The following is a 23,995-nucleotide window of genomic DNA, read 5'->3' on the forward strand; positions in this document are numbered from 1 at the left end:
TTCATTTGAATAATGAAATCATGGGTAATTGTGTTTTAAATATCTCTTAATTTTGGTTATTTTGTTGTAATTAAAATTTAGCATTCTTCACAATTTCGTATGCTTCACCTAAGCTATAGGTTAGCTGTAAAGCAGTGGCATCTGATGCTCTCAACTATATACCTTGATAGGTTATCTGAAATTCCTACCAAGAGAACCATTCCTTAGCTAAGTATTTATGCAAATTTAACTCAGACTGATAACACTTTAACCCACAAGAGACCCGATGATTCGTTTAATACTAATAGAATAAAATCTGCTTCCCAGTTGCTGCTTTCAACACTGTATGTCTTTAGTTGTCACATCTCCCCTAGGAAATACGTATAATTCTCATCCCTTTTTCACAGATGAGGAAGTGGAGGCACAAATAACTTTAAAAAAAAAAAAAAATTAAGGTCATCAGGCCACTAAGTGGTGGAGCCAGAATTCTTACATGGAAAATCTGGCTCCATAGGCCATGCTCTTAACCATCACATCTTATTGCTGAGAGACACACTTAGAGGAAAAGAGAGAGAGAGAGATTAAAAAGATAGTAACAGAAAAAGAAAGAACAACATTATCAACAACTTTGGTACAATGCATTCAGTTCAGTTCAGTTCAGTTCAGTCGCTCAGTCGTGTCCGACTCTCCGCGACCCCATGAATCACAGCACGCCAGGCCTCCCTGTCCATCACCAACTCCCGGAGTTCACTCAAACTCATGTCCACAGAGTCGGTGATGCCATCCAGCCATCTCATTCTCCGTCGTCCCCTTCTCCTCCCGCCCCCAACCTTTCCCAGCATCAGAGTCTTTTCCAGTGAGTCAACTCGTCGCATGAGGTGGCCAAAGTATTGCAGTTTCAGCTTTAGCATCAGTCCCTCCAATGAACATCCAGGATTGATCTCCTTTAGAATGGACTGGTTGGATCTCCTTGCAGTATAAGGGACTCTCAAGAGTCTTCTCCAACACCACAGTTCAAAAGCATCGATTCTTCGGCGATCAGCCTGCTTCACAGTCCAACTCTCACATCCATACATGACCACGGGAAAAACCATTGCCTTGACTAGGCGGACCTTGGTTGGCAAAGTAATGTCTCTGCTTTTTAATATACTATCAAGGTTGGTCATAACTTTCCTTCCAAGGAGCAAGCGTCTTTTAATTTCATGGCTGCAATCAGCATCTGCAGTGATTTTGGAGCCCAAAAAAGCAAAGTCTGACACTGTTTCCACTGTTTTTCCATCTATTTCCCATGAAGTGATGGGACCAGATGCCATGATCTTTGTTTTCTGAATGTTGAGCTTCAAACCATTAGGTTTCTCAAAATTGTAACCTCCACACTAACCCCAAAATTGATAGAAAAGCTGATTATGCCTGTAAAATTTGTATTAAATTATACTTGATTTATAATATCATGTAAATTTCAGGTGAATAGCACAGTGATTCAGTTATACATTCATATGTATTTTTATCAGATTCTTTTCCCTTATAGGTTGTTACATAATATCGAGTGTAGTTTCCTGTGTTATATACTAGGTCTTTGTCGGTTATCTATTTTATACACAGTAATGTTTATACGTTAACTTGAAACTCCTAATTTATCCATTCCCTCTACTCTTCTTTCTCCTTTGGTATCCATATGTTTTTTTGGGTTATTTTTTTTCCTGTATCTGTGAGTCTCTCTTTGTTTTGGAAATAGGTTCATCTGTGTCATTGTTTTTTCTTTTAGATTCACATATAAGTGATATCATATGTTATTTGTCTTTGTCTGGCTTTCGTCACTTAGTGTGATACTCTCTGCTGCTGCTTAAGTCGCTTCAGTCATGTCCGACTCTGTGTGACCCCATGGACAGCAGCCCACCAGGCTCCCCTGTCCATGGAATTCTCCAGGCAAGGATACTGGAGTGGGTTGCCATTTCCTTCTCCAGTGATCCTCTCTAGGTCCATCCATGTTGTGCAGATGGCGTTACTTCATTCTTTTTTATGGCTGAGTAAAATTCCATTTATATACATGTGTATATATATACACACACACACACCACATTTTCTTTATTCATCTCTCTGGTGATGGATATTTAGGTTGGTTCCATGCCTTGGTTATTGTAAATAGGCCTGCACGGATCTTTTCAAATTACGGTTTTCTCTGGGTGTATGCCCAGGAGTGGGATTGCAGGATCATGTAGTAGCTCGATTTTTGGTTTTTTAAGGAATCTCCATATAGTTCTCTACACTGGCTTGCACCACGGTGTTGGAGGGCTCCTATTTCTCCACACCCTCTCAGCATTTATTACTTTTTGATGATGCCCATTCTGACTGGTGTGTGAGGTGATACCTCATTGTAGTGTTTTTTCTTTTGCATCGTGGTTTTGATTTGCATTTCTCTAATAATTGGAGATGTTGAGCATCTTTTCATGTGCTTTTTTGCCATCTGTTTATCTTCTTTGGAGAAATGTCTATTTAGGTCTTCTGTCCATTTTTGATTGTCTTATTTGTTTTTTTTCATATCGAGCCATATGGACTATTTGTATATTTTGGAAATTAATCTCTTGATGGTTTCATCATTTGCAAATATTTTCTCCTGTTCTGTAGGTTGCCTTTTTCTTTTGTTTATGGTTTTCTCTGCTGTATAAAAGCCTTTAAGTTTGATTGAGTCCCATCTGTTTATTTTTACTTCATTACTCTAAGAGGCTGATCCAGAAAGATATTTCTGTGATTTATGTCAAAGTGTGTCTTGCCAGTGTTTTCCTCTAGGAATTTTATAGTATCTGGTCTTACACTTACGTCTTTAATCCATCTTGAGTTTATTTTTCTGTATGGTGTTAGTTCAGTTGCTCAGTCATGTCCGACTCTTTGCGACCCCGTGGACTGCAGCACGCAAGGCCTCCCTGTCCATCACCAACTCCCAGAGTTTACGCAAACTCATGTCCATTGAGTCCGTGATGCCATCCAACCATCTCATCTTCTGTCATCCCCTTTTCCTCCCGCCTTCAGTCTTTCCCAGCATCAGGGTCTTTTCAAATGAGTCAGCTCTTCGCATCAGCTGACCAAAGCACTGGAGTTTCACCTTCAGGATCAGTCCTTCCAATGAATATTCAGGACTGATTTCCTTTAGGATGGACTGGTTGGGTCTCCTTGCTGTCCAAGACTCTCAAGAGTATTCTCCAACACCATAGTTCAGAAGCATCAATTCTTTGGTGCTCACCTTTCTTTATAGTCCAACTCTCAGATCCATACATGACTACTAGAAAAACCTAGCTTTAACTAGATGGACCTTTGCTGGCAAAGTAATGTCTCTGCTTTTTAATATGCTGTCTGGTTGGTCATAACTTTCCTTCCAAGGAGCAAGCATCTTTTAATTTCATGGCTGCAGTCAACATCTGCAGTGGTTTTGGAGCCCCCCGAAATAATCTCTCACTGTTTCCACTGTTTTCCCATCTATTTGCCATGAAGTGGTGGGACCAGATGCCATGATCTTAGTTTTCTGAATGTTGAATTTTAAGCCAACTTTTTCACTCTCCTCTTTCATTTTCATCAAGAGGCTCTTTAGTTCTTCGCTTTCTGCCATAAGGGTGGTGTCATCTGCATATCTGAGGTTATTGATATTTCTCCCGGCAATCTTGATTCCAGCTTGTGCTTCCTCCAGCCCAGCGTTTCTCATGATGTACTCTGCATATAAGTTAAATAAGGAGGTTGTCAATATACAGCCTTGATGTGTTCCTTTCCTGATTTGGAACCAGTCTGTTGTTCCATGTCCAGGTCTAACTGTTGCTTCTCGACCTGCGTACATATTTCTCAGGAGGCAGGTCAGGTGTTCTGGTAGTTACATCTCTTTCAGAATTTTCCACAGTTTATTGTGATCCACAGTCAAAGGCTTTGGCATAGTTAATAAAGCAGAAGTAGATGTTTTTCTGGAACTCTCTTGCTTTTTCAGTGATCAGACAGATGTTGGCAATTTGATCTCTGGTTCCTCTGCCTTTTTGAAATCCAGCTTGAACATCAGGAAATTCATGGTTTACGTACTGTTGAAACCTGGCTTGGAGAATTTTTAGCATTACTTTACTAGCATGTGAGATAAGTGCAATTGTGTGGTACTTTGAGCATTCTTTGGCATTGCCTTCCTTTGGGATTAGAATGAAGACTGACCTTTTCCAGTTCTGTGGCTACTGCTGAGTTTTTCAAATTTGCTGGCATATTGAGTGCAGTACTTTCACAGCATCATCTTTTAGCATTTGAAATAGCTCAACTGGAATTCCATCACCTCCACTAGCTTTGTTCATGGTGATGCTTCCTAAGTCCCACTTGACTTCACATTCCAGGATGTCTGGCTCTAGGTAAGTGATCATACCATCGTGATTATCTGCATTGTGAAGATCATTTTTGTACAGTTCTTCTGTGTATTCTTGCCACCTCTTCTTAATATCTTCTGCTTCTGTTAGGTCCATACCATTTCTGTCGTTTATTGAGCCCATCTTTGCATGAAAATTTCCACTGGTATCTCTAATTTTCTTGAAGAGCTCTCTAGTCTTTCCCATTGTGTTTTTTCCTTTGTTTCTTTGCATTGATCACTGAGGAAGGCTTTCTTATCTCTCCTTTCTATTCTTTGGAACTCTGCATTGAAATGGGTATATCTTTCCTTTTCTCCTTTGCCTTTCGCTTATCTTCTTTTCTTAGCTGTTTGTAAAGCCTCCTCAGACAACCATTTTGCCCTTTTGCATTTCTTTTTCTTGGGGATGGTCTTGATCACTGCCTCTTGTACAGTATCACGCACCTCTGTACATAGTTCTTCAGGCACTTTGTTTTTCAGATCTAGCCTCTGGAATCTATTTGTCATTTCTACTGTATAGTAATAAGGGATTTTATTTAGGTCATACATGAATGGGCTAGTAGTTTTCCCTACTTTTTTCAAGTTAAGTCTGAATTTGGCAATAAGGAGTTCATGATCTTTGCTGGCTGTATAGAACTTCTCCATCTTTGACTTCAAAGAATGCAATCAGTCTGATTTCAGTAATGACCATCTGGTGATATCCATGTGTAGAGTCTTCTCTTGTGTTGCTGGAAGAGTGTGTTTTCTATGACCAGTGTGTTCTCTTGGCAAAACTCTGCTAGCCTTTGCCCTGCTTCATTCTGTGCTCCAAGGCCAAATTTACCCATTACTCCAAGTCCAGTCCCCTGTAATGAAAAGGACATCTTTTTTGGGGTATTAGTTCTAGAAGGTCTTGTAGGTCTTCATAGAACTGTTCAACTTCAGCTTCTTCAGCATTATTGGTCGGGGCATAGACTTGGATTACTGTGATATTGAATGGTTTGCGTTGGAAATGAGCAGAGATTATTCTGTCATTTTTGAGATTGCATCCAAGTACTGCATTTTAGACTTTTTTGTTGACTATGATGGCTACTCCATTTCTTCTAAGGGACTCCTGCCCACAGTAGTAGATATAATGGTCATCTGAGTTAAATTCACCCATTCCAGTCCATTTTAGTTCGCTGATTCCTAAAATCTCGATGTTCACCCTTGCCATCTCCTGTTTGACCACTTTCAATTCGCCTTGATTCATGGACCTATCATTCCAGGTTACTATGCAATATTCCTCTTTACAGCATTGGACTTTACTTCCATCACCAGTCCCATCCACAACTGGGTGTCGTTTTTGCTTTGGCTCTGTCTCTTCCTTCCTTCTGGAGTTAGTTCTCCACTCTTCTCTGGTAGCATATTGGGCACCTACCAACCTAGGGAGTTCATCTTCCAGTGTCCTTTTTGCCTTTTCATACTGTTCTGGGGACTGGGGAAACAGACAGGCACAAACAGAAACTTGTATGCACTAGGGCCCAGGAGAAAGGCACACTGACCCCACAGGAGACTGACCCAGCCTGGCCCGTGAGTGTCCAGGAGCCTCTGGCGGAGGCGTGGGTAGGCAGTGGACTGCTGCAGGCTTCGGGGCACTGAGTGTAGCAGTGCCTGCATGGGACCTTTTGAAGGAGGTCACCATTATCTTCATTACCTCCACCATAGTCTGACCTCAGGTCAAGTAACAGGGAGCGAACACAGCCCTGCTCTTCAATAGAAAATTGGATTAAAGATTTACTGAGCATGGCCCCACCCATCAGAACAAGTCAGTCTCTCCCATCAGGAAGCTTCCATAAGCCTCTTATCCTTCTCCATCAGAGTACAGACAGATTGAAAACCACAATCACAGAAAACTAACCAATTTGGCCACATGGACCACAGCCTTGTCTAACTCAATGAAACTATGAGCCATGCCGTGTAGGGCCACCCACGATGGATGGGTCATGGTGGAGAGTTCTGACAAAATGTGATCCACTGGAGAACAGTATCCTTGCCTTGAGAACCCGGTGAACAGTATGAAAACAGTATGTATGGTGTTAGAGAATGTTTTAATTTCGTTGTTTTACATGTAGCTGTCCAGTTTTCTTAGTACTGCTTATTGAAGAGGCTGTTTTTTTTCTCTATTGTATATTCTTGCCTCCTTTGTCATAGATTAATTGACCATCGGTGAGTGGGTTTATTTCTGGGCTTTTGATCCTGTTCCATTGATCTATGTTTCTGTTTTTGTGCCAGTGACATACTGTGCTAATTACTATAGTTTTGTAGTATAATCTGAAAGCAGGGAGCCTGTTTCCTCCAGCTCCTCTTTTCTGTCTTAAAACTGCTTTGGCTTCTCAGGGTCTTTTGTGTTTCCACACAAATTTTTTTTGTTGTAATTCTGTGAAAGATGCCATTGGTCATTTGATAGGGATTGAATTGGATCTGTAGATTGCTTTAGGTAGTGTGGTCATTTTGACAATATTGATTCTTCCAATATAAGAATAGGGCATATCTTTTCATCTGCTCCTGTCTTCTTTGATTTCTTTCAAGGCTGATTATTCCTAATCCCCAAAGCACTGGCTCTCAACTGGTTGCACACAGAAGCACCTGGGGATCTTAAAATCCTACCCCTCAGGCCACTCCACTTGGGTGACCTCAGTGATGGCAATTTCCGAGCCCTGGTGGGCCAGAAGCTAAACTGAAGGGCATGAAGTGATCAGGGGGTGATGACAGCTTAGTGATAGGCAGAGGCAGCTCCTTGGGGAGTGGAGGAGCAAGTAGAGAGGAGGTAGGAGGCAGGCTTGGAGAATGATGAGTAGGATATACAGAAAGAAGACAGAAGTGAAAGGAGATACTTGGGTGACTAGCATCTGAGAAGCTGGAAAAGGAGTGATTTACAGGACGATTTAGAGAGTCTGAGGGACACGTGGCTTGGGAACCAGGCAGAAGCTGGTGGGTATGAATGTGGCTTTGCCACTTGTAGGGTGAGCGAACTTGAGCTCAATCCTGACTGTCCCTTTGCTGTAAGGTGGTAAGGATGACAAGAGAGAAAATAGGTAAGCACTGAACATGGGACCTCCTATAAGACTAGCATCAATAGAGAGCAGCTATTGCTGTCCTGGAAACCAGCCGATCACTGGCAATAAGAGGGTCATCCACAGGGCCACAGGGCATTTGTCACTGTGCTGTCTCAGCAGTGAAAGCCAGAGCAGTGATGTTCCCATAGTGATAAGAGTGATGGTACACAGGACTTTTTTGCACACAACAAAGTTTAGGTTTGTTGTGTGCAAAAAAGATTTTTAGGTTCCTATTTTCTCTGCTGCTGCTGCTAAGTCACTTCAGTCGTGTCCGACTCTGTGCAACCCCATAGACGGCAGCCCACCAGGCTCCCCTGTCCCTGGGATTCTCCAGGCAAGAACACTGGAGTGTGGTGCCGTTTCCTTCTCCAATGCATGAAAGTGAAAATTGAAAGGGAAGTCGCTCAGTCGTGTCTGGCTCTTAGTGACCCCATGGACTGCAGCCTACCAGGCTCCTCTGCCCATGGGATTTTCCAGGCAAGAGTACTGGAGTGGGTTGCCATTGCCTTCTCTGCCTGTTTTCTCTAGTAGGTAGAAAAAGGTAAGGTTATCTGTTGAGAGTGAGACAGGAGGGGGCTGGTTTGAATTTGAGCCCAAGTTTGACTGAGCTGTCTTCTCTTATCTTTCAGCCCAGAGTTCACTTGGAGATCAACCATTGTATGTTTTCCCTAAAGATAAGCTGGTGGAAGAGGGCTCCGATGTCACTATTTGTTACATTTCTAGGAACCATCAAGATAACATATCCTGTTATTTGGAAGATGAACTGACATATGGAAAACAACTTGATCAAAATGTATGGGCATTCGAGTTGAAGAACGTTTCTTTCTTTAGGAAATCCGGGACCAATTTCTATTGTAAGGGCCGAGGTATTCCAGAGGGCCTCGTTCTTTTTGTCTCAAGTGAGTGGACCCATTCTCTGTGCGCCCCCCCTTCCCATTTCCCGTGGAAGAGATCAAATCTCCTTTTCCTTTCCCAGAGGAAAGATTTCTACTCGCGGCCTCAGTTGTCTATTGTTTCCCAAGCCTTCTAGGAGAGTCTCTGTCAGAGATACTCTGAAGCAATACTTGTCGGATTTCCTGTTGTTTTCTTGAGCTTACTGAAATTTTATTCCTAGAAAATCAAGTGATAAAAAGGAGAAAGTTCAGGTCATGACCTGGACCACTGAGAAAATATCCTGTTTTCTGTGAGCCATGCTGGAATGACCACAGGATGGCGGGGCGGGGAGGAGAGAGGCTGCAGGCTGGATGGCCCGAGAGAGGCGGCCAAGGTCATAATTGGAAGACCTGGGTTTGAATCTTCTTCCCATGGCTGGGTGTACCGTCTTGGCCAAGTTTCCCGCTCTGTGAATGGGTCTAGTAATGGTTGTAGTGAGGATCACAGGAACACGGGCAGGGCTGTAAGATCAGTAGCGGCACCCACAGGACTTCAGCAGATGAGGCCTTTACTGCTCTTAACTGGGTGGTGAAGGGGAGAGGAGGCAGCATTGAACTTCTCTTGCCGATCTGTGTATGCTCCCCTTCCCCCGACCTGCCGAGGCCTCCTGTTTTGTCTTGAAGCCTCTGCCCTCCCCCCCCCCCCCACAGTGGGGCAGTACCTGCAACTCCTCCCCCGCTGCTTTCCCTGCCACAGGCCGTCTCCAGTCTCCTGGACGCTTGCTCACCCATACTCCTTGTGTGTCCTCTCAGAACAGCAGTGCCTTGGGGACTTGGAGATGCCGCACGTATGTTCCTTAGGACTCTCAGCCTTCAGCTGCTGAAGCTAGCAGGTTCCCCAGATCTGGCTTCCTGGCCTCCCAAGCACAGCCCAGGCTCTCGAAGCCACAGCATCCAACACGAAACACCAGGCAACACTGACTCCATTCATTCGTCACTTTGCTCATTCTGTCTGCACGTTGCCAGACTGCTGAGTGCTTACTGGCCAGCTCTGGGGCTACCAGTGCAGACCTCACCCAGTCACTCCCGCTGTCCCTGGTGACATCCCAGCAAAGCACCAGGGAAGGAAGGAGAAGGGGCCAAGGTGAAGTACCCGAATGTGACTTTCTGGAGCTGCTGATGCGCTGGCCTCTATTGAAGTTAACTTTTCAGTGTTCAAAGCAACTCTGTGGCCTCAGATCCCAAAGAGAGCTTTCCATTTCAATTGTGTTTTAACAAAGAGCTTCTGCTCAGTGTTTCATCTGCGTTTTCTTTGTATGGACAGAAGTGCTTGAAGAGCCCAAGGACTTTTCTTGTGAAACCCGGGACCTGAAGACTTTGACCTGTACTTGGGATCCCGGGAAAGACACTGGCTTGATTCAGCTGCCTTCCTACACTTTATTTGAATCGTAAGTGAGCTCTGGTTACATTAGTGACGGATTCTTCCTTGTTTGAGGTGCTTGTGACAACATATCAAAAATTTTCAACAAATATTTTCCCACCACCTTGCCAGGGTTAGGAAGAAATCCTTAAGGGGTCACAAGTATATAATACTTTCTAGCTAAGTTTTGTGAAAGGAAAATGGAGCCTAAAAATAATAAGACCATTAGTTGTGAATCTTGTTGTGAAATAACTGTATGGTAATCTGAGTGAGTGAGTGAAGTCGCTCAGTCGTGTCCGACTCTTTGTGATCCCATGGACTATAGTCCACCAGGCTCCTCCATCCATGGGATTCTTCAGGCAAGAATACTGGAGTGGGTTGCCATTTCCTTCTCCAGGGAATCTTCAACTTTTTAAGAGTACCCAAAGTAGAGTCCCTTGGACTGCAAGGAGATCCAACCAGTCCATTCTAAAGGAGATCAATCCTGGGTGTTCATTGGAAGGACTGATGCTAAAGCTGAAACTCCAATACTTTGGCCACCTCATGCGACGAGTTGACTCACTGGAAAAACTCTGATGCTGGGAGGGATTGGGGGCAGGAGAAGGGGACAACAAAGAATGAGATGGCTGGATGGCATCACCGACTCGATGGAGGTGAGTTTGAGTGAACTCTGGGAGTTGGTGATGGACAGGGAGGCCTGGCGTGCTGTGATTCATGGGGTTGCAAAGAGTCGGACACGACTGAGCGACTGAACTGAACTGAACTGAAAGTAGTAAACTAAGGAAAGTTCTCACAACCCACACGGGGAAGTCAGCAATTCATCCTTACATATTTAACCACATAAATCGAGTTTTTTGAAACGGTATTTTCATCGTCAGTATTTGCTGGTGATGGATCGATGCTGTTGCGTGGAACATAGTTTGAAAGCCACTGAACATGTCCCCCAAGGGATTCAGGGACACACATCTGTGTTGACAAAAGTGTAAACCCTGAAATTGTTGTGTGTGTGTTTTTTTTTAAGATTTTCCGGGAAAAAGACACTTTGTAAACACAGAAACCGGTGTGATTGGCAAGTAACTCAAGACCCACAAGAAACGTATAACTTTACACTCGTGGCTGAAAACTACTTTAGAAAAAGAAGTGTCAATATTCTTTTTAACCTGATCCATGGAGGTGAGACTTGAGTGTAGCTCACTGTGGTCACTGGCGTAGCTTTGTTTGACACACTGTGTGATCAAGTAAATGTGCTAGAGATTTCTGCCTAGTTCACATCCTAAGTGAAAGTTTTAGTTTGTAACTATTGTTCATGCCACGCTTCTCTTCACGGGTGCATGCATGGCCCATGGTCCCCATTATTTGTTTGTGTTGATAATGTAATAAATGCCAAGGAGCTTACCTTCAGTTCAAACTAGAAATCGGATAATAACTTATGTCATCTCCCATCCCACAGCCCCCTGTCCCGTTCCTTCCACTACGGAAATGGCAGATTTATTTTGTGTGTGCTTGTGGATATATTCTCATTTCTTGTGAAATCCTGTTTTCATTTTGTTTTAATGCATATCAAAGACATCAAGCTATATGTAATAATCCTCGTAATTGTTTTTATATAATATTAAAATGCTAACACTTACTTATATTATCCAGTGGTGTAGTCCATTTGTTTTCACTGCTATAAAGTATTTCATTGTGTAAAGATACAGTATTTTATTCATGCATTTCCTTTGATGGGTTTTCAGATTGTCTCAAGGTTTATGCTCTTGGATACAGTGTTAATAAGAGTATTTTGATCTATATATCCAGTAAACACCTATAATTTTTTTTTGTTTTTTTTTGAGTGTATACCTATACCTAAGCATAGAATTGGTGAGGATTCAGAAAATGTAAATGTTCAACTTACAAGATAACGCCAAATTCATTTCCAAAGTGACTGTAGCAGTGTATTCTCTCCAAATTGGTATTGTCGCCCTTTTCATTTTTGTCAGTTGAATGAATGAAAAGTGGTATTTTGTGATGGATTTGATCTGCACATCTCTGAAGCTGGATATCGCTGTTTGTGTTTTGATTATACCCCCTTCTCTTTTATGAAATGCAGAATCTTTAAGCATGCTGTTCGTTTTTCCTGGAATGCTTGTCCTTCTTTTACCTTCTTAATTCTACACATCATTTAGATTTCAGTTTAATTAACACTTCAGTCAGTCAGCTAATTACAGGGTGATGCCAATCCAGCAGGCACTTTGGATCCAGCTGTGAACAGGGTTGAGTAATTGCCCCTAATGAGTATCTGTGCTAGTGTGTGCTGGGGGAGAGGGTGGAGAGGTGGGTGTGGAGACACGCAGTAAATATATAAACAAGTTAACAGCATAACTCCAAGCATTGCTGAGTCCTGTGAAGAAGACAGAATTGAGGAAGGAGAGTAGAGAATGCCTGCGCTGCTGCTTCACATGGGATGAGGGCACTGAAGGGTGAAGTGGAAGAAAACCTCTAGAGCATTTGGAGCAAAAGGAATGAATTAGAAAAGGTCTCGGGATGGGAACATGCTCTGGATGTTTCAGGGACACAAAGAATGTCCTGTGTCTCTCCTGTGAGAGAAAGGAGACTGGAGTGGTGGGCAATGGCCAGGTCACACAGAAGCTCTGGAAGGGGGTAAGATGGAAGGTGTTTTTATTTCAGATATTCAATTGATATCTTTCAGTTCTAAAATTTCCATTTAATTCTTTTTTAAAAACTAGTTTTTTCTCCACTGAGAAGTGTTTTTCTTTCTGTTCATTTCAGGTGCATTTACTTTTACCTTATGGATCTGTTTTAAAGTCTTTATCTAATCATTGTAGCTTCAAGGGAGTCATCTTGATGCATGAGTCATCTCGAGGTTGATATCTGTTGATTGACTTTTCCCTTTGAAATTGATGGCATTTTCTGTTTTTTGGTTTTGTTTTGTATGTCAAATGATTTTGAATTGTATTCTTGCCATTGTTAAAGTTACTTTGGTTAGACTCTGGATTCTGTTATATTCTCTTTGATAGGCCACTTCTCCAAGTTTCGACTCCCCTCTAAGTTCTTCCCTGTTTTTGTTTAAGAGTCCTCAGTTTCTTTTTATATTTTTCCAGAGTTTCTAATATAATCAATGAGAGAGAAAGGCTGTAGTTGGCTTACTCCATCTTAGCTGCAAGTCTGGTTTTATTTGTCATTTTCTCAAAAATAAGCAAAAATGCTTATTGGGTAAAACATTGACAAAACGAAATGCCTATTTACCAAAGTCTTTTTGGATCTATGCTTGAGTTTTTTTTATTTTTAAATTTATTTTGGCAGTTCATCCAATGGCTCCCTATAACTTATTCCCTAAAAATGTCAATGCCACACATGCCACCATGACCTGGAAGGTATACTCCATAGGAAACAATTCTGCACTTTTGTGTCAGCTTCAACTCCTTGGTGAAGGAAAAGTGATACAAGTAAGAGCTTAACTTTCTATTTTCAAAAATTTCTTTATGTCTGAACAGAGACTAGTGAATATAAAATCTCTTGAAATTTTTATTTCTCTGTGGGTTCAATGGAAGGGATCATCTGTTTACAAGGTCCAGGAATATTACTCAACCACTAAAAAGAATGAAAGTAGGCCATATGTAGATATATGGATGCACCAGTCTGTCATACAGAGTGAAGTGAGTCAGAAATGGGAAAAAAATTATCATATATTAATGCATAATGTGGAATCTAGAAAATGGTACAGATGAACCTATTTCCAAGGCAGAAATAGAGATGCAGACATAGAGAATGGACATGCGAACATGGGGGTGAGGGGAAGGAGGAGTGGCATGATTTGGGAGATTGGGATTGACATATAAACCCTACCATGTATTCGGTTGGTGCAAAAGTAATCATGGTTTTGCATTGTTGAATTTTACTGTTTGATATTAGAATACATTCTTAAATAAATGTAGTTATGATATGCATCATTTTAATGTGCACTTCTCACTTTATGTTTTTTGCTAATGACTTGTGACTTGCTGTTTATTTTATATTTATTTTAGACTAGGGAAATGATGTTAGACAAAAAGCAAATTCAAACCATTTTATTAGAGTTCAAAATGGGCCATAAATTAGCAGAGGCAACTCGCAACAGCAATGCATTTGGCCCAGGAACTACTAACGAGTGTATAGCGCAGTGGTGGTTCAAGAAATTTTGCAAAGGAGACAAGAGCCTTGAAGATGAGGAGTGCAGTGACTGGCCATCAGAAATTGACAATAACCAATTGAGAGAATCATTTTACAACTACAGAAGAAGTTGCCAAAGAGCTCAGTGCTGATCATTCTATGGTAATTCAATATTTGAAGCAAACTGGAAAAGTGAAAAGTCTCTGTAAGTGGGTGCCTCATTAATTGACCAGAAAGCACAAACATCATCATTTTAAAATGTCATCATTTCTTATTCTATGCAAAAACAGTGAACCATTTCTTGATCGGATTTTGATGTGTGATGAAAAGTGGATTTTATATGACAACTGGTGATGACCAGCTCAGTGGTTGGACCTAGAAGCAGCTCCAAAACACTTCCCAAAGCCAAACTTGCACCAAAAAAAGGTCATGGTCACTGTTTGATGGTCTGCTGCCTGTCTGATCCACTACAGCTTTCTGAATACTGGCGAAACCATTACATCTGAGAAGTAGGCTCAGCAAATCAATGAGATGCACTAAAAACTGCAGTTCCTGGCATTGGTCAGCGGAACAGTCCCAGTTCTTCTGCATGACAATGTCTGAATGGACATTGTACAACCAATGCTTCGAAAGTTGAATGAATTGGGCTGTGACGCCTTGCCTCATCCACCATGTTCACCTGACCTTTCGCCAACCAACTACCACTTCTTCAAGCATCTCAACAATGTTTTGCAGGGAAAATCTTCCACAACCAGCAAGAGGCAGAAAATGCTTTCCAAGAGTTTGACGAATCCCAAAGCACCGATTTTACGCTACAGGAATAAACCAACTTATTTCTTATTGGCAAAAACGTGTGGATTGTAATGGTTCCTATTTTGCTTAATAAATATGTGTTTGAGCCTAGTGAGAGTTGGACTGTGAAGAAGGCTGATCACCAAAGAATTGATGCTTTTGAACTGTGGTGCTGGAGAAGACTCTTGAGAGTCCCTTGGACTGCAAGGAGATCCAACCAGTCCATTCTAAAGGAGATCAATCCTGGGTGTTCACTGGAAGGACTGATGCTAAAGCTGGAACTCCAATACTTTCCCACCTCATGCGACGAGTTGACTCACTGGAAAAGACTCTGATGCTGGGAAGGATTGGGGGCGGGAGGAGAAGGGGACGACAGAGAATGAGATGGCTGGATGGCATCACCGACTCGATGGACATGAGTTTGAGTGAACTCCGGGAGTTGGTGATGGACAGGGAGGCCTGGCATGCTGTGATTCATGGGGTCACAGAGAGTCGGACACGACTGAGCAACTGAACTGAACTGATAATGATTTAAAATTCATGGTCCAAAACCACAATTACTTCTTTACCAACCTATATAAAATGACTAGCGAGAAGCTGCTATTTAGCACAGGAAGCTCAGCTCGGTGCTCTGTGATAACCAAGAAGGGTGGGATGATATGAGGTGGGAGGGAGGTCCAAGAGGGAGGTGAATGTGTGTGTGTGTATATATATATGTATATATATAATGTATACATGTAGACGATTCATTTCATTGTACAGCAGAAGCTAACACAACATTGTAAATCAGTTCTATTCCAATTTAAAAGAAAAAAAGGTCCAGGAAATTATTCATAAACTTCTAGAATTTAGAGATATTTTTCCTCAAAGAGCTAGTTGTACTCCAGGTCTAAATGTTCTGTGTGTGATTTGGCTTTACAATAAAGTGTGCTCACCAGTACTTATGTCTTCTTCTTCCTCCCCACCTCATCTTTTTTTTTTTTTTAAATCAAGCAACACAATGTCTCCGTCAGGGTGAATGGTGAGTACCTTTTAAGTGAACTGGAGCCGGACACAGACTATATGGCCCGTGTATGCTGTGCTTATGCTGACCACTTCTGGAAATGGAGTGAATCAATTAGCCAAAAATTCACCACAGGTGAAGCTGGTACGTTCAACTCCCTGACATCTCAAGAATCTAAACTGACTGACAGGAGATGGGTGAGCTTCCCTGAGAACTTCTGATTGTACCAAAAACTCAGGGGTATTACAGCAGAGGCTGAGTACCATCTTTAAAAAAAGAAAAAGTGAATTTAATACCTAACGAAATGTGGGTGGGAAGACATCTACCTCAGACATTTATTTGCCATCCAAGTTATTTCTACTGAACATTTTCTCTGGGATTTTTAGCTTTCCAAAGTGGTTTCTAAGTTCCTGGTATTGCTGGATTCCTGTTGGAACTGGGGCTCTGTAAATAAGTGTGAACTTTTCATTCAGGCCTGGGGACAAACAGTAGCATTTGTGCTGAGGAAAGCTCTGATGTCATAGAAAACAGCCTTGGGCTGTGTTTGGAAAGGTAGTATCTGGAAACTTAATCATCATTGTTAAGTCGTTCCAGCGACAGCAAACTGGGAGCCTTCTCATGATGCTCTCAGAGGTTGTTTCCTCAGTAATGACTGAGCAGAGAGTTTTCTTCCCAAATAATTATGTTTTAGACCACAAGTATTGCTCAGGAGATGAGATGGCTCAGCCCTGCATTCATCTCCTTCCAATCCCATGTAATAGTCATACCGTTGCCCGGTTAACACATGAGGCAGCCTGGGCCCCTAGACTGGGGAGACGCGCCTAGTTTGCAGTTAATGAGCAGCAGGGACCTAACAACAGTAAACAGAGCAGAGTGTTTAGTATGTGCCAGACGCCGCTCCAAGGGTTCCAGTGTTTTCCTCCAATCCTCCCACCGCCGTGCAGCAGCTCCTGTTAGTCTCCTCACTCGGTGGATGAGGCCCGGGAGGCACAGGGAGGATGAGGAGTTTCACAGGCCCCGCCAGCAAGGGGCTGAGTCAGGACTGCGGCTCACACCCAGGCCAGCTGACTCCAGAGCTTCCCCCTCACCCAGACTGCAGCCTGCCTGGCGTGTCTCTCGGGGGTGTTATTGCAGCCTGGAGAGTTTGTGGACTCAAATCCGGGCTGTTCTGCTGCCTAAGGAAGGATTATATATATTTGATTCCATCTTGCTATTCGTGTCTGTGGGCTGTGGAGTTTTTTTCTGTTTCAGCCTGGAGGGGACATTTTAAAGCACTCTGAACTGAGGGGGTAGCGAGGGCAGTGCACCAAAATCCACACCTGGGCTGGTCACAGGAGGTGCCCAGTAGGCTTTCCCTTCGTCAGCCCCTCCAAGAGTCCACTCATCTTTTTCTAGTCTTATAGACCCCCCCCAAGAATCCTTGGAGCAGAGAACCCTGATCCTGATGGTAATGTGGTGTATTCCTCAATTGTGGACTTCAGGTGGCTCAGTGGGTAAAGAATCCTCCTGCAATGCAGGAGACACAGGAGATGCGAGTTCAGTCTCCAGGTCAGGAAGAGCCTCTGGAGAAGGACATGACAACCCATTCCAGTATTCTCGCCTGGAGAATCCCATGGACAGTGGAACTATAGTCCATGGGGTCACAAAGAATTTGACACAACTGAAGCAACTGAACAAAGAAGTTTTTGCTTCATCCTAATACTTTGTACTTTAATATTGCTTTGCTTTGGGATTATTTTTTGCAAGTGTATTCCAACATTATACCTAAACTTAGTGGAAAGAAAAAACTTTGCATTTTTTTTTAGCATTTTTGGTAACTAGTTTATTTAGATTATAATTTCATAAGTCTGAAAATGCTTAACTTTGCTTTTGATGATAATAAAAGCAGATGAATCTACTGATGATGAACCTATAGATACTTTTTCAACTCTGATAACACTTTGCTCAATGCTGGCAGAGTCAATGTTTATATGTATTTTAATCCTACTCAAGCAGAATCACGGTGAGCAGAGATAAATGACCCCATGAGAAGATATTGTAGTGACATAAATATGGAGCACCATCAGCTATGCTGCTGTTCTCTTTTCGTGCAGGTGGTCACGTACAAACCAGCAGCGGAAGATTCTGCACTGAGGTCTTATGGGGCCTGAGATTTTCAATATGTTTTTGACAATATTGGATTCTCTGATGGCTTGTTTAGCAAAGTGAAATCTGCCTGTTAATAGATTTTAAAAATATATGGTCACCTTTATGTTGTGCTAGAAAGTGTTAGCAACTACAGAAAAAAAAAAAAAGACTCTTAAATTTCAGAGGTTTCATCTGGCTCAGATGGTAAAGAATCTGCCTGTTATACAGGAGACCTGGGTTCAATCCTTGGGTCAGAAAAATCCTCTGGAGAAGGGAATGGCAACCCACTCCGGTATTCTTGCCTGGGGAATCATATGGACAGATGAGCCTGGGAGGCTAACATCCATGGGGTCGCAAAGATTTTAAAAATATACAGTCACCTTCATATTGAATAGAGAGTATTAGCAGCCATATGAAAAAATTTTTTTTCATTTTTTTAAAAAAAAATTTCAGTTGTTGGGGACTGTATATTTTCATAAAGCAGAGAATTAAAATTTTATGTTATGTTGCAAAACAGTTTCTTCCACAGAGATATGTTGAATCCAGTCATAAATCACTGGCCTGCAGTTTAATGGCAAGAATGACAAGGCGGCAAGGTCTTCTGGAACAGAGCAGGGAGAGGCGTGCAGGGGGAGGTTTGCAGCCTGTGCCCCGAGGGCCCACACACAGGGAACTTCCCCAGGCTCAGGCCAGGAACTGGGGGATGGGTGTTCTTGGGGAGGAGGGGGACACGGAAGGGGTCCCAGGCTCTGACCACAGCCACGGGCCAGCCAGTGTGCAGTCAGGAGAACTGGGCTCCACTTGACGGTGTCCAAGTGCAGCCTCCACCAGAGAGGCAAGGAAGTAGCAACGGTTTACTTCACCTAGAAATTAGAGAAATGGAAAATTTGACTAACTAATCTCCTAGCATTGGACTGACGCAAGGTTCCAAAATTCCTTGGTAGCTTCTAGAAGCTCTGAGGCTTGAGTTTCACAAAGGGCCCCGTGTCACATCCCGTTCCGATGTTAGCAGCCCTTTTGTGAAGCACCTACTGTGTGCCTGCCCCTTGTGAGGAGTGAACAGTGTGGCCATGGCCAAGTGGGTGGACATCACAGAGAGGGAAAAACCGAGATGCAGGCCTCAGGTCGGGCTGGCCGTGGTCACTTAGCTGACCGAACTAGAGGAAGGTTGAAAGTATTGTTCTACGTCCATGTTGTGACCCAGGAGCTTTCCTTTGGTTCATTTCAGCTCCTTCGGAGGCGCCCGATGTCTGGAGAGATGTGACATTTGTGTCAGGACATCCAACGGTGACCTTGTTCTGGAAGGTAAGAGGCCAGAGGTTTAGAAAGACATTTTTGCTGGTCATTAACTTTTCACCGAGATTAGATACTGATGTAGTCTTTTGATTGGAAGGACTCTTCCCAGGAATCCACTAGAATTTCTGACCTGGTCTGGGAACCCCCGCTCCGCATCCATACCCCTAACACTGGACCAGTGCCTCCTTCCTCGGCAGCCTCTTGCCTTGCCCAGGTGGCTGGTTCTGTTGGTTAGAACTGCATCTCCTAACTTCCCCACAGGCCTGCTCCTAAAATCTTCAAGGCCCAGGGCATGAGGAGAAGTGGAGAAATATATACCATATTTTAAAGTTATGAATATTTATATTTGAAAGTTATAAGTCAAGCTAAAAGATTGTAACAGAAATCAATCTAGTCTTTTTATGTTGACTAACATGCCTTCATGACAGCGTGGAAGGCCTGGTTTGTGTTGAGATGGTGGTGGTGGTGATTTAGTTGCAAAGTCATGGCCAACTCTTTTTGATCCCATGGACTGTACCCCACCAGGCTCCTCTGTCCATGGGGATTCTCCAGGCAAGAATACTGGAGTGGGTTGCCATGCCCTCCTCCAGGGGATCTTCTCAACCCAGGGATCAAACCCAGGTCTCCCACATTCTTTACCATCCGAGCCACCAGGGAAGCCCCACTCAGAGCTCTTGAATTCCTCAGTGTTTAGTGCTAAAGCATGGCTGTGCTGGGGGAGCTGGCCCCAGCACTTTTCTTCCCATCTCCACTCTGGTCCTCCCCACTCGGGGGCTCGTGCACACATGTGGACGCGCCAGTCTATACAGGCGGGTTCTGTCCATACCCCGAGCCAGCAGCTGCCCCAGCCTGATCTCAGGTCTGGGGGTGCACACATCAGGGGGCACCATCTGGCTGGGGGTTCAGGCCTTGGGAGTGGGCTGAGGGTTGTGTGGACAGAGAATTCTCTGCAACCTGCAGGATCATCTAAATGAGGGACCGTGGGCCCTGGGTCTGGGGAAGCACAGCCTGGGGGCAAGGGGGTGACACAGCTGGTGGAGGGAAGCATTCCAGGAGCCCAGCCCCCTCCTCTCTGGGGTTACTCCTGTCTTCCCTGCTCCGTACTCACTGTGGTGGAGGTGGTTCAGCTGCTGTCTTGTCTGACTCTTGCAACCCCATGGACTGCAGCCCACCAGGCTCCTTTGTCCATGGGATTTCCTAGGAAAGAGTAGTGAAGTGGGAAGCTATTTCCTCCTCCAGGGGATCTTTCCAACCCAGGGATCAAACTTGTATCCTGCATTGCAGGCAGAATCTTTACCGACTGAGTCCATATTCACCAAGTGTGTTTTAATCCAGGCTAAATAACCCCCTTCCTCTCGATTCCTTAACTGGTCACCCTTTGGACATGATATGCTCTTAAGCTCACCCCCAAATGATCCTATTCTCTACTCAAGTTTAGTTAGAATGTCTGATTTCAAGTGTGGTTTATTTAGAAGGTTATTTTCTCTCTTAAACTGTTTTAATTTGCTCTGTGTGTGTGTGTGTGTGTGTGTGTGTGTGTGGATAAGGCAATCAAAGGAGAGAAAAGATGAGAAAGTAATCGAGCAAACTCTTATTCAGAGGGAAGCCCAAGTTGAAATGATTGTCAATATTTTTTTCAGCCTCTAGCAAAAGTACATACCAACGGGAAGATCCTGTTCTATAATGTAGTTGTGGAAAATCTTGATGAACCCTCCAGTTTAGAGGTCCTCTCTGTCCCTGCTCCAGCCAACAGCACGAAAGTAACCCTCAATCAGAGTTCTTACCAGATCCACGTCACGGCTCACAACAGTGCGGGCTCTTCTCCAGCTTCCACAGTTGCCATTTCTGGACATCCTGGAAATGGTGAGTTTCTTTGGTTTTGTTTTTCTTCTCTAGGAAAATGTTGATGGTGTTATTTGGTAGATATGGATAAACTGGAAAGAGTAGTTTGGAGAGACAAAAGATGTAGCTGCCAAACACTGTCTGTCATTTTCTTTGGGTCGAGGCATGTTGGTGGGTTTCTAGGACAGTTCTCGGTGTGGGAAGATTTCAGCCATGGCTCAGAACATTTCCCTTCCAGGGATTCTTCCACTGATTTGGGAAGATATCTCAAATTTTATTCAAATAAATGCAACACAAACAGAGTTAGAGTTGGTATGAACATGCTTTGTGGCTTATGGAATATGAGTTGCATTTCTTTTATGGCAAAATATTTTATCAATCTTGGCCACAAGGAGAACTAGCATCATCTTTCAAGAAGGGCTTTGCCAAAGCTGTGGAATAAATGGTGATAACTGTCTAAACACTTAGCCTGTGAAAGTCCAAACAAGGTGGAGACGACCATACACGTACGATCAACAGTGGAGTTACTTTCCTTCCTGGGAGAGCTATGAGAAGAGGTTGGTTGTACTAACCCGCCCCCAGTGGTACACACTCTGAGACACTGCACACTTGGACAGCACCACACAGACATCCTAAATTCATTTGTGAACCTTGCAGTAATGTCACCCTTCAGTTACTGCTGTAAAAATCGTCAGACCCTGCTTGTGGGGTTAGGTCAGGTCGCTTTATACCTGTTATTCAAATTAGGCTTACATGTAGGTTAAACGGGCTAGATTGGAGGGTGTTATTATTTTGTGTTATTTATTTTGGTTAAGAACCATCCAGTGTGTCAAGTAAGAAAAAGAAATCCGGATTGTGCCACAGAAGAAAAACTAAGGAGTTACTTGACATAACCTTTGCTTTTGAAGAACTGTATCAGAGAAGGAAGTGAATAGTTGTATTCTGTCTTTATTAGGAACAGAACAGGAAAGCTGGGCATTTCATTCGCTCCTAGGGGAGCTGATAGATAAAAGAAACACTACGTCCAGTGAGGCTCAGCTCAAACAACTCTGCTAAACACTGTTCTCTGTTTTGGGGTCACCCCATCTGTGGGTTCCCACCCCATCTTCCTTCCTCATGCCCTGCCTTCAGAACCCACTGCGTCCCCTTGTGAGGCTCTATCCACCCTTCCGATATGGTCCAGATTCTTATGTCTCTAGAGTGGATAAGGGCACTGATGTGCTATGAGACAGACCAAGGAGGTTCAGCCAATTCATGCTAAAGCGTGAATGACTGAAAATAAAAGATTGCCTTTTTCTTTGCCTTTCCCTTCACTTCTCCAGACATATTTGCAAGGTTAGAGATGCAGCTTGGGAGAGTTATGCTTTAAGTTTGGGGTGAAATTATAGTCAGTGTGAATAAATGGAAAATGTCAGTTTCAACATGAAAGAGATTTGGGTCTCTGATGAAGAAAGAGAAGCTGTGTGGGTAGGATAGACACAGGCCTTCGTGGGGAACCCCTGACCTTATACCTGGGGCTGCACATTTGTTTGGGTGCTCCCAGCTGGATGATAATTTGGTGCCCTGGAAAATTTAATAGCACCCATCAACATTCAGCTGTAATTAGAATTGCCAGATAAAAGAAAAGATGCCTCATCAGATATGAATTGCAGAGAAACAGGAAGTACATTTGGAGTATTAAGCCCCTCTGATGCTGGGAAAGGTTGGGGGCGGGAGGAGAAGGGGACGACGGAGAATGAGATGGCTGGATGGCATCACCGACTCTGTGGACATGAGTTTGAGTGAACTCCGGGAGTTGGTGATGGACAGGGAGGCCTGGCGTGCTGTGATTCATGGGGTCGCGGAGAGTCGGACACGACTGAGCGACTGAACTGAACTCAACTGATGTCATATTTGCTTGTACCACACTGGTTGCCTCTCTGAACAGCTGCTTGCACGCCCAGTCCTTGATCAGAGTCTGCTTTCACTCAAGTGACCACCTGGGTCTGCTGCCTTCTGAACAGTGGGAGGCTGTGGGATCAGCCTTGGAAACAGAAGTTCTCATCCCTCCAGATCTAGACTGACCTGCTTGAAATCAGCAGAGCTGTAGTCCGTTGAGACCATCATCTTTTGTCCAATTGTCGGATGTTAGGAAGACCCCCCAGGTGCATAAAATACGTTGAGGCAGCATCCTAGGCCATAAGTACATAAGTTCTGTCACACCCTCCATAATCTGACTGAGTACGCACGTGAATCGTTGTTTCCTTTTTTTTCTCTGCGATCACCTCAGTTTCTGCCCCTAACATCTTGGAGACAGGAGTTCATTCCGGGGCAGCCAGCATTGTGTGGGGGAATAAGCTGAATTAATCAAGGTAATTTTTGAAAGTAGATCAAGTACCAGACACAGTTCTAGGTCAAAGATCAACTACTTTTCAGTAAAAAGGCAGAGCATAAATATTTTAGACATTAATGTAGGCACAACAATCATCATTTTCCGATCTGTGTTCTCTATCCTCTGTTTTTAACAACACTTTAAAAACCTTAGAACTGTTTTTAGTAAAAACAAGCTTTCGAGGCTGGATTTGTTCTACCAGCGGTCCTGCCTGCTGATCCCTATCTTAGGAGCTGATGTTTCCTTGGGTCTCTCAGGACAAGGGACATTTGAGGGGTGGGTGTGAATATTTATTGGGAGTGAGAGGTAGGAAAAACCTGATGAAAACATCCCTCCTGCCCTTATCCTAAGCCCTGTTGCAATTACAGGGGGAAGGCTTGGAACTGCTAGATACACAGCACGTTCAAGCTTATTTTTTTTAGATATTTTTGCAGAATGTCTGATTAATTAAATCTGAAGCATTGCCCTCTTTGTAACGTACAGAAAATGTTGAAGAAGGAAGAATGAATGGTACAGAGGATGGATTTCCCATGTCTTGGAAACCCCAATCCAGAAATGCCACAGGTTACGTTGTGGAGTGGTGTGACGGTCCCCAGAACCTGCCCTGTATTCTCCGGTGGAAAAACCTAGGCCCCACTACCACAGGCACAGTCATTAGCTCGGGTAAGAAGAACCTTCTATATTACCATCTTGCTCCATCCACC

General features: G+C 43.4%; 1 protein-coding gene across 5 annotated transcripts in view; it reads left to right on the forward strand.

Annotated features, from left to right (window-relative positions):
- Window positions 1–23,995, forward strand: part of OSMR (oncostatin M receptor) — a 68,059-nt gene that overhangs the window by 34,596 nt on the left and 9,468 nt on the right. For all 5 annotated transcript variants that reach the window (XR_008685425.2, XM_055422151.2, XM_055422150.2 and 2 more), the window contains 8 exons: window positions 8,046–8,315; window positions 9,613–9,736; window positions 10,730–10,881; window positions 13,015–13,157; window positions 15,646–15,799; window positions 19,011–19,087; window positions 20,719–20,941; window positions 23,775–23,954. Coding sequence is in view for 4 of the 5 variants with exons in the window: in XM_055422151.2 (XP_055278126.2) it covers window positions 8,046–8,315; window positions 9,613–9,736; window positions 10,730–10,881; window positions 13,015–13,157; window positions 15,646–15,799; window positions 19,011–19,087; window positions 20,719–20,941; window positions 23,775–23,954 (1,323 nt within the window). In the remaining variant the exon portion in view is untranslated. The remainder of the gene's footprint in view (window positions 1–8,045; window positions 8,316–9,612; window positions 9,737–10,729; window positions 10,882–13,014; window positions 13,158–15,645; window positions 15,800–19,010; window positions 19,088–20,718; window positions 20,942–23,774; window positions 23,955–23,995) is intronic.

The sequence above is a fragment of the Moschus berezovskii genome, chromosome 18 (genome assembly GCF_049115385.1).
Source record: "Moschus berezovskii isolate FMDL1 chromosome 18, NW_MosBer_1.0, whole genome shotgun sequence".
NCBI classification, from domain to species: domain Eukaryota; kingdom Metazoa; phylum Chordata; class Mammalia; order Artiodactyla; family Moschidae; genus Moschus; species Moschus berezovskii.